Genomic DNA, 10000 nt, shown 5'->3' on the forward strand with positions numbered 1-10000 from the left:
ACACAAGGGGGCGCAGTTGGCTTTAATTTGGGGCTATGCCGCTGGAGACGGCGCCTGTGATGTTTATTCTTGAGCCTACTTGTTGATTTGGGGGGTTGTTTTTTTGGGGGGTTGGGGGGAAGGTTTGGCTTCTATGTTTTTGTTTGATGGAGAGGACTGTGTCAGCCTGTGTTAAAACCAGTCTCCGTGGATTTTTCACGACTTCATCTGTCTTCATCTGAATTTGTCATTTCTCAGGATGTGGGGGAGAGTGGGGGTTCTGGTCTATTTCAGGGGACACCATTCCATAATATTGCAGGTTTTCTGCACAGCCTGGAAGAGAATATTGCTGTCATATAGATATATATCCACCCTCAGGCAATTTCCTATTAAGAGAGTAGGTTCCTTTAATTTTGCTTTCTTTATTTATTTACTTGTTGTGTTGCTTTATTTGTTGTTGTTTTGGTCACATCTAGTGCTGCTCAAAATTTCCTCCTAATTCTGTGCTCTCTACTCAGGAATCACTCCTGGCGAGGCTCAAAGAATACTATGGGATGCAGGGAATCAAATTCAGGCTTCCTGGGCCCGGAGAGATAGCACAGCGGTGTTTGCCTTGCAAGCAGCCGATCCAGGACCAAAGGTGGTTGGTTCGAATCCCAGTGTCCCATATGGTCCCCCGTGCCTGCCAGGAGCTATTTCTGAGCAGATAGCCAGGAGTAACCCCTGAGCACCACTGGGTGTGGCCCAAAAACCAAAAAAAAAAAATTAGGCTTCCTAAAATCTGGTTTTATTTTTTTATTTTCTTTATTTTAATATTTTGAGAGGTTGGGCCACACCCAGAGGCACCCAAGAGTTAATCCTGGCTATGAACCCTATTAACACCTATCAACTAGCATTTACAAAAAACAAAACATGTTTTGTTTTATTCCCATCTAATTTCTATTATAAGATAATAAATACTGGGGCCGGAGAGATAGCACCACAGTAGGGCATTTGCCTTGCATGCAGCAGATTTAGGAGGGATGGTGGTTTAAATCCCAGCATCCCATATGGTACCCTGAGTCTGCCAGGAGTGATTTCTGAGCACAGAGCCAGGAGTAACCTCAGAGCACCACCAGATGTGGCCCAAAAACCCAAAAATAAAAAGATAATGAATAAAAATAAATAATAAAAAATAATAACCATTTACTTCCAAGGAGGTATAAGAGCTCACTGCAGTGGGCTACAAGGTTCCTGAGCCTGAACGGTGTGGTCCCAAATCTACCCCCAAAAAAGAAGAAAACTTTCTGGAACAAATCTGTCCCTTGGCCCGGAGAGATAGCACAGCGGTGTTTGCCTTGCAAGCAGCCGATCTAGGACCTAAGGTGCTTGGTTTGAATCCCGGTGTCCCATATGGTCCCCCGTGCCTGCCAGGAGCTATTTCTGAGCAGACAGCCAGGAGTAACCCCTGAGCACCGCCGGGTGTGGCCCAAAAACCAAAAAAAAAAAAAAAAAAAATCGGTCCCTAGATACCTCTAAGAAGAAACAGTGCTTGCATGGAATGAGAGCAGACATGTGCTGGCATACATACATTCAGCACATCAGTGTGTCTCTGTGCACTTGCATTTCTGCAGATGTGTGCATATTATTCACACACATATGTGGATATTTGCAAGCATGAATTCTTGCCTGTGTGTTTACATATGTGTGCGAATGCCTGCCCGGGATATTTGCAATGAACATAGGTGTATATGTATATTTTTATTATTGGTTGGACCACAGAGAAGATTCTGAAAAGTGAATCCTTAGAGAGTAGTTTTATTGTTGTTGGTTTGGTTTGGTTTGGTTTTTGGTTTTGGTTTTGGTTTTTGGGCCACACCCGGCGGTGCTCAGGGGTTACTCCTGGCTGTCTGCTCAGAAATAGCTCCTGGCAGGCACGGGGGACTATATGGGACACCGGGATTCGAACCAACCACCTTTGATCCTGGGTTGGCTGCTTGCAAGGCAAACGCCGCTGTGCTATCTCTCTGGGCCAGTTGGTTTGGTTTTTGGCCACACCCAGTGGTGGTCAGGGGATACTCCTGACTCTGAGCTCAGGGGTCATGCCTGGCAATACTTGGGGGACCCTATTGGATGTCAGGAATTGAACCTGGTCGGCCACATGCAAGGCAAATACCTTCCCCATGTGCTATCCCTCTGGCCCCAGAAAGCCAGTTTCTTTTTCTTAAATAAACTACAGCACATTGTTCAAGTACTACCTTAGAGTTTTCCTCCTCCTGGAAGTCAGCCATGCTGGCATCTACCTTATCCAAGACCTGACAGTTTCTTCCCATAATCAGAACCTCCTTGGTTCTCTCATCATGGAACATGATATAATGATGCTAAAACACCCCTAAGTAAGTTTTAGGCATTTTAGAGGTGGGGAGCATATCCAGCAGTGCTCAGGGCTTACTCTTGGCTCTGCGCTTAGGGACCACTCCTGACAGCTCTGGGAAAATTATGCAGTGCCAGGTATGGAACCTGGTTCGGCCATGGTACCAGGCCAATTACCCTACTGTTGCGTATGTAAATGTTTTGGGGGATTACTATGTTACTCACCCTAAACTGATTGGTGGTTGTGCCCTACCCTAGGGTGTGACCTGGCATTCTGCCCCCACCCTAGGGTAGTACCTGATTCTGCTTCCACCATTGGTTTGGTATCTGATCCCACCATTGGGTGGTACCTGACTCTGGGGGATAAAAACAAGGGTCTGTGGAAGGCCGGGCTTTTTTGCTGGAACTGAAGCTGAGTCTTTGGACTTCAGTCTTGTCCACCGAATAAAGCTAATATTTCCACGAGCCTGACTGTCCGCAAGCTGTTTACCTGCCCTTTCACCTCAGAACTGTCGGCTAGACAGGGTGGCAGACGTGTGCTCCGAGCTGGAAGAGAAAGGCCTCATCCTCCATCCCTCCATCAGTCAACCTCTTCAGGGGCTTACTTGCAACACCCTACCCATTGTGTTATCTCTCTGGCCCTCCTCTACTCTTATATCAAGCACAGGGCCAGGAGCTAGAACTGGAAGTGAGGGAGGAAGTTGGTATGTGAGTTTAGGGGGGCACCCACCAGCCCCATTCATGATCTCCTGAACACCAAGTCTCTCCATCATTTTATTTGAAGCCACCACCCTGGATCCCACCTCCTCCAGGGGGCCCCCAGAGGACATCGATGTGTCATAAATTAACCCCGGCAGGGGGCGCTGTCCCGGGAGGCTGCACGACGGGAAGTGGAGCCTCGGCTGTCCACTCGAGGGGCTGCTCTGACCCCTGGGGCCCTGCCCCAGCCGTTGGGCCTGAGTTCGGAGTCTCATCTATGCCACTCAGCCAGGCTCAGCAGTATTCAGAATAATCTTCTTCCACGTAGTTGGCGGGGAACCAGCCGATCTGGGGAGACAGGGGAGCCATCGGAAGCCACCCTAGACCTCCACTTCTGAGATCTTGCCCATCCCTGGCCTTGGCTTCTATCCCCACCCCAAAAATTGACTATTGGGGCCAGAGGGAGAGCACAGTGGAGGGAGCATTTGCCTTCCAGGCTGTTGACCCAGGTTGCATCCCCAACATCCGGAGTGATGCCTGAGCACAGAGGCAGGAGTCTGCACTGAGGCTCCCCAAGTGTGGTCCAAAGAATAAAAATAGAAAAGAGAGAGAGAAGAAGGGAGGGAAGGAAGGAAGGCCAGAGTGATAGCACAGCAGGAAAGGGGTTTGTTTGCCTTGCACAAAGCTGAACTGGGTTCTATCCTTGGCATCCTTGAGCTCTGCCAGGTATAATCCCTGAATACAGAGCTAGGAATAATTACCCCCTGAGCATTGTCAGGTGTAGCCCAAAAACAGGAGGAGGAGGAGGAGGAGGAGGAGGAGGAGGAGGAGGAGGAGGAAGAAAAAGAAAGGAAGGAGGGAGGAATGGAGAAAAGGAAGGAAGAATGAGAGGGAAGGAGTGAAGGCAGGGAGAGAAAGAAGGCAGGGAGAGAAGGAAGGCAGGGAGAGAAGGAAGGCAGAGAAAGAAGGAAGGCAGAGAAAGAAGGAAGGAAGGAAGGAGGGAGGGAGGGAGGGAGGGAGGGAGGAAGGAAGGAAGGAAGGAAGGAAGGAAGGAAGGAAGGAAGGAAGGAAGGAAGGAAGGAAGGAAGGGAGGGAGGAAGGAAGGAAGGAAGGGAGGGAGGGAGGGAGGGAGGGAGGAAGGAAGGAAGGAAGGAGGGGAGGAAGGAAGGAGGGGAGGAAGGGAGAAAAGAAGGAAGGGAGGAAGGAAGTAGGGAAGGAGGGAGGAAGGGAGGAAGGAAGGAGGGGAGGGAGGAAGAAAATTGGGAGGGAGGGGAGAAAGGAAGGGGGAAGGAAGGAAGGAAGGAAAGAAGGAAGGAAAGAAGGGAGGAAGGAGGAGGGGAGGGAGGGAGGAAGGAAAGAAGGAAGGAAGGAGGGAAGGAAGGAAGGAAAAAGGAAGAAGGAAAGAGGGAAGGAAGGACAGACAGGAATCTCTTCAGTCAATTTCCTTTTTTATAAAAAAAAAAAAAAATAGCTAAGACAGCCCTAACTGTCCACCACACATTAGACTGCCCTTCCGCAGTTCCTCACAAAACTGCTGAGCTAACAATTCCCCAAAACACTCTGCGACATGCCCTGTCTCTTAGAGCCCAAGCCCCAGCCTACATGTCACCTACATTTACACGTTCACACAATCACACACACCTCTGCACACCTCATATGCCCACACGCAGAGCCAGAGCCTTGCACCTGGCCTACGTGTGTTCCATCCCCAGCATCCCACAGAGTCCCCCAAGCCCCGCCAGGAGTGACCCCCTGAGCAGAGCCAGGAGTTCAGCCCTGATCGCCACAGAACAAAATCCCAACTGGTACCCGTGTGCCCATTCATGCAGACACATGGATACACGCAGACAAGCAGACATGTCCCCCGCGTGTCCCCGCCTCACTCACCCGCCCGTAGATCTCGCCACGCCACCAGCCCTGCTGGCCCCTCTTGTTAAGGATCCTGATAATATCTCCCTCCTTGAGCGACAACTCCGAGCGGTCCCGGGCACAGAAGTCATAGCGGGCCTTGGCAGTTCCAAAGTATTTCGTGCTGCCAGCTGCCGCGGCTCCTGCTCCTGCTGCTGGGAGAGAAAATACAGGGGTGAAGGGAGCCTGGAATCATCGAAGGGAGCACCGAGGTCACAGTTTAGGGAATAGCAAGGGAACACAGGCTATACTTAGGAGGCATAGGCCAGCTTTTTTAGGGCTCCCCAGTTCTCCCTCAAGCCTGCCTGGCACCTGCAGGGAACCACCTCTCTCCTCCTCTTTGCGTTTCTCTTCCCCATCACCCCTCTTCCCTTCTCTTCACGGTTGGTGCTTTTGGTGGCTGCAGGGTTCCCGGCCAGGTTCCCTACCTGTTGGCCTGCTGATGTTTCTCCTCTCGGGTTCCTTGAAGGGATACTGTAAGGAGGTGTCCAGGGACTTGAAACAGTCCTTTAGGGAGTTCTGCTGGTAAAACTCCACCAGCTCCTAGAAAAAGAATCGGGGGGGGGGGGTGTGGGGGGTGTCGTGAAGGGGGGACAGTCCCCATGACATGGTGGGTAGAGCTGGACAGAGTAACATCCACATGGAGGCAGAAGGCTGTCACACACACACACACACACACACACACACACACATCCTGTAGTTCTGCAAACTCCAGGAAATGTTTTTCTTTGGGGGGGCCACATTCAGAAGCACTAAGGGCTTAATCCTGGCTCTGCATTTACAGATCACTTCTTGGGGACTGGTTGGGGGGACTCTATGGGGTACCAGGGGTTAAAGTCCAAGGCAGACGGCTTCTCTGCTGTATTAACTCTGCTGCACTCCCTGTTTGGGGGTGATTTTGTTTTTGCCACACCCAGCAATGCTCAAGGCTGACTCCTGGCTCTGTGCTCAAGAGATCACTGCTGCTGGGGCTCAGGGAACCCTATGGGATGCCGGGGATCAAACTCAGGTCAGCCTCATGCAAGGCAAATGCCCTCCCCACTGTGCTATGGCCCAGCCCCAATGCCTAACTTTTGAGTATGGATCTAAAATTCTAAGAAGCATTCAAATATGTGTTGGTTCTCTGGGTATTTGATGTCCCTAATTTTGCTGTATATGATGTTAGAATAAGTGATAGCACAACACGTAGGATGTTTGCCTTGCATGTAACTGGCCCAGGTTCGATCCTCAGCATTCCATATAGTCCCCTGAACCTACCAGGAGTAATTTCTGAGTGCAGAGCCAGGAGTTACCCTTGAGCACTGCCAGGTGTGACTCAAAAAAAATTTTTTTTAATTAAATAAAAATAGTGCTTGATGTAAGAAGCAGCCTGAAAGGCAGAAGGGAAACTGGGGACACTGTCATATGCTCCAAATAAGGATGAGCATGTTATTAGTTCATTTAACCAGACTATTCATTCTGAGCTTTTTTCTTATCTCAGTCAGGGATTCGTGTGATATTTTAAATTTTAAACATTTTAAGTGGAAGGATCCATGTGATTTTAATGTGTTGCAATTATGGCTGTATTCAAATGTCAAAGCTGGGGGCAGAGTGACGGCTCAAGCGGTAAAGCATCTGCCTTGCCCTCGCTAGCCTAGGACAGACCGTGGTTCCATCCCCCAGCATCCCATATGGTTCCCCAAGCCAAGAGCGATTTCTAACCCCATAGACAGGAAGAACCCCTGAGCATCACTGGGTGGCCCCAAAACAAAAACAAAAACAAAAAGTCAAAGCTTTTACTAGACTAATTTTTTTCCTAATTTTACAACTAATAAGAATCATGAAATTACGAGTGTACAGAAGTGGATATGGTGAGTATCCGATGCCTGAAACACAATCATAAATTACTTTCAAACTTTGTCGTTCACGGTGATTCAATACAAAACTTCTTCAGAAATACGAAGATGCTATTAATCATGAGTGGTAGCTGTTACCGATGGTGCTGACCATGAGAGGAAGAGGAAGAAAAAGAGGAGAAAGAGGTATTGATGTTCATTGTGCATTCATTATCAGGAGGGTGAGTTTAAGGCCGCATGCTCCTGGTACTCTTGGAAAGAACAGCTGAGGATGCAAGAAAGGTGAGATGCAATCCAGGAAGGTCCTGCCTGGATTCTAGATGGGTGGAACCAGGGAAAACTCGGTTCTTACCATAAGTCCTCGAAATGCCTTCTTGTCTGTAATCCGGTACAGTCCTTCCGCTGTCATGATTTTAATGTGTTTGACCTCAACATTATATCTAGAAAAAGAGACGGGAGAGGCAATCACTAGGCACTGAGTCTGGAAGTTCAAGCGCATCCAGTTCCAGGCAATGCTGCCAACCATGGAGTCATTCTTGGCTACTTGCAGGGGGGAATCAGCCAACAGAGAAACATAATCCCTCCCTGTACCTTGGTTACTCTAATCCTTCTCTGTTCTTCCTCTGTGTACATTAGAAATCACTTCCTGAACCCACAGGCCAATTGAGAAGGTGTCAAAGATCTTGGCAAGAAAGCAGTGGTGGGGCTAGAGCAATAGGACAGTGGGGAGGGCACCCCCCCACACACCTTGCATGTGGCCAACCTGGGTTCAAGTCCCAGCATCCTATAGAGTCTCCTGAGTACCAGCAGGTTTTGATGAAAGAAAAAAGGAAGGAAGGAGGGAAGGAGGGAAGGAGGAAAGGAGGGAGGGAGGGAAGGAAGGAAGGAAGGAAGGAAGGAAGGAAGGAAGGAAGGAAGGAAGGAAGGAAGGAAGAAAGAAGAAGAAAGAAAGAAAGAAAGAAAGAAGAAAGAAAGAAAGAAAGAAAGAAAGAAAGAAAGAAAGAAAAAGAAAGAAAGAAGAAAGAAAGAAAGAAAGAAGAAAGAAAGAAAGAAAGAAAGAAAGAAAGAAAGAGAGAGAAAGAAAGAGAGAAAGAAAGAAAGAGAGAAAGAAAGAGAGAAAGAAAGAGAGAGAAAGAGAGAGAGAAAGAAAGAGAGAAAGAAAGAGAGAGATAGAGAAAGAGAGAGAGAAAGAGAGAGAAAGAAGAAAGAAAGAAAGAAGAAAGAAAGGAAAGAAAGGAAAGAAAGAAAGAAAGAAAGAAAGAAAGAAAGAAAGAAAGAAAGAAAGAAAGAAAGAAAGAAAGAAAGAAAGAAAGAAAGAAAGAAAGAAAGAAAGAAAGAAAGAAAGATAGATTTGCAAATAGATAAGAAGAACCAGGGAGAGTTGAAGTGGCAAAGACCATGGTTGGCATGTTCGGGGCCCCAAATTTCATCCTTGACACTGTATGACCTCCTAAACACTAGACTCCCAAGCACCCCTGAACATCCCACCATCAGACTGGGCTTCATTTGGAATGGCCTCTGGGCCCCAGATTTCCCTGAGTGAGTCTTTTATAAGAAATGAAATGGGGCCAGAGATATAGTATAGTAGGTAGGGCATTTGCCAGACACACATCTGACCCAGGTTTGGTCCCTGGAGAGTCCCACAGAGCCCCAAAATCTGTGAGTACAAAGCCAGGAATATATACAAAAAGGAATTAAAATAAAATAGGCAATACTAAGTCTACACATCCACCAATAGGTAGAAACATAGGATGAAAAGACTGAGAAAAGAGTCATAATTCTGCCAAGATGGTGGGCCACAGAATAAGAGAAAACAATATGGAGAACATACTGAGTCCCACCAAGAAAGTGATTCAAAGACCAGGAGGATTCTGGGAAGAAGCAGAGAGGCTTCTTTTTATGTGTGGGGAGTGGGTTTGGGTTTGGAGAGACACTCCCTTCTAGCTTTATTCAGAGGTCACTCCTGCCTCTGCACTCACAATAACTCCTGACTCTGCTCAGGGGACTCTATGGGATGCCAGGGATCGAACCCAGATCAGCTGCATGCAAGGCAAGCACCCTCCCTCCTCCGCTATATCTTCAGTCCCAGAAGCAAATGGTCTCTGCTAAGAGAGGTAACCAAGAAACACTAGTGCTATGTAAAATCCTTAGAAATGCAGCCCCCTCCACACTTAAAAGAAGGGCTTACCTCTCAAAAAAAAAAAAAAAGTAAAGAAATTCCCCCAGTGGCTAAAAATAAGATGAAACTCAACACTGGAATGTCTATATGAAGTTTTGACTCAGCAAAAAGGAGATTTCTGAGCTTGGTCATCAAAATATGCTTGGTCAGGGGCCAGAGCGATTGCACAGAAGGGAGAACATTTGCCTTGCATGCTAATGATCCAGGCTCAATCCCTGGCATCCCACAGGGTCCCCTGAGGCTGCCAGAAGTGATTCTGAGTTCCAGGAGCAAGCCCTAAGCACAGCTGGGTGTGTGGGGAGGTGGAGAGCAAAAGTTTGGGATTTCCACCCCACCTCTATTGCTTCATCATCCACCTGTGTCGTTGGAGAAACTAAGGAACTTAGTTCCACGTATTCCCCCACCTGAGACAGAAGCCAATGCAACAGAAGCCAATGCAAAATCTTTGGAGACCCAAACAGCCAAAAAGGTCCACAGGGAAATCCCCACTTCAGATCACAAGACCAAGTTGCAAAACCAAGGAGGAAGTCAGGTGCCATGAGTGAGAGCACAACCCAGCATAGACCACACAGAGAGAGAACCAGGGTCTGTGCATTGGGCTTCTGCAATCTCCCAGACCATGCCTCCCCTGCTTCCTGCAAATCCTTTCGTGGTCTACAGGAGGCGCCCTAAAAGCCAACTGTTTCAGACTGTGCATTCGACCCCCTCTTCCCCCAGCTCCTGCAATGCCCAGGTCTCAGGAGGGGAAAGGAGGGAGGACTTACTTAATGCTGATGGCAAATTCAGCCGCATCCTTCACCCTCTGTCGCACCAAGAATGTCCCATCTGAGCGATTGGTGAGGATGCTTTCTGCCTCTGCACGCTCCATGGGGCCGGCATACCTGCCAAGGAATAAATATCAAAATGGATCCCTTGCCAGTGGTCCCAAATTGATGTCAATTAAAGCCCCAGCTCCTATTATTTATTTGTTTAAGTTGGCGACTTCTAGGATAAAAAGTCCTTAGATATTAGTGTAAACTCAGGGGGATGATGGGTGGGTGGGTGGATG

General features: G+C 48.2%; 1 protein-coding gene across 3 annotated transcripts in view; it reads right to left on the reverse strand.

The window, feature by feature from the left end:
- Positions 1 to 3324: 3324 nt before the first annotated feature.
- VAV1 (vav guanine nucleotide exchange factor 1) overlaps positions 3325 to 10000 on the reverse strand; it is a 43709-nt gene continuing 37033 nt past the window's right edge. For all 3 annotated transcript variants that reach the window (XM_049789419.1, XM_049789418.1, XM_049789417.1), the window contains 5 exons: positions 9717 to 9833; positions 7126 to 7213; positions 5367 to 5481; positions 4918 to 5069; positions 3325 to 3378 (listed from right to left, as the gene is read on the reverse strand). In XM_049789419.1, coding sequence (XP_049645376.1) covers positions 3325 to 3378; positions 4918 to 5069; positions 5367 to 5481; positions 7126 to 7213; positions 9717 to 9833 — 526 coding nt within the window. The remainder of the gene's footprint in view (positions 3379 to 4917; positions 5070 to 5366; positions 5482 to 7125; positions 7214 to 9716; positions 9834 to 10000) is intronic.

The sequence above is a fragment of the Suncus etruscus genome, chromosome 15 (assembly GCF_024139225.1).
Source record: "Suncus etruscus isolate mSunEtr1 chromosome 15, mSunEtr1.pri.cur, whole genome shotgun sequence".
Taxonomy (NCBI): domain Eukaryota; kingdom Metazoa; phylum Chordata; class Mammalia; order Eulipotyphla; family Soricidae; genus Suncus; species Suncus etruscus.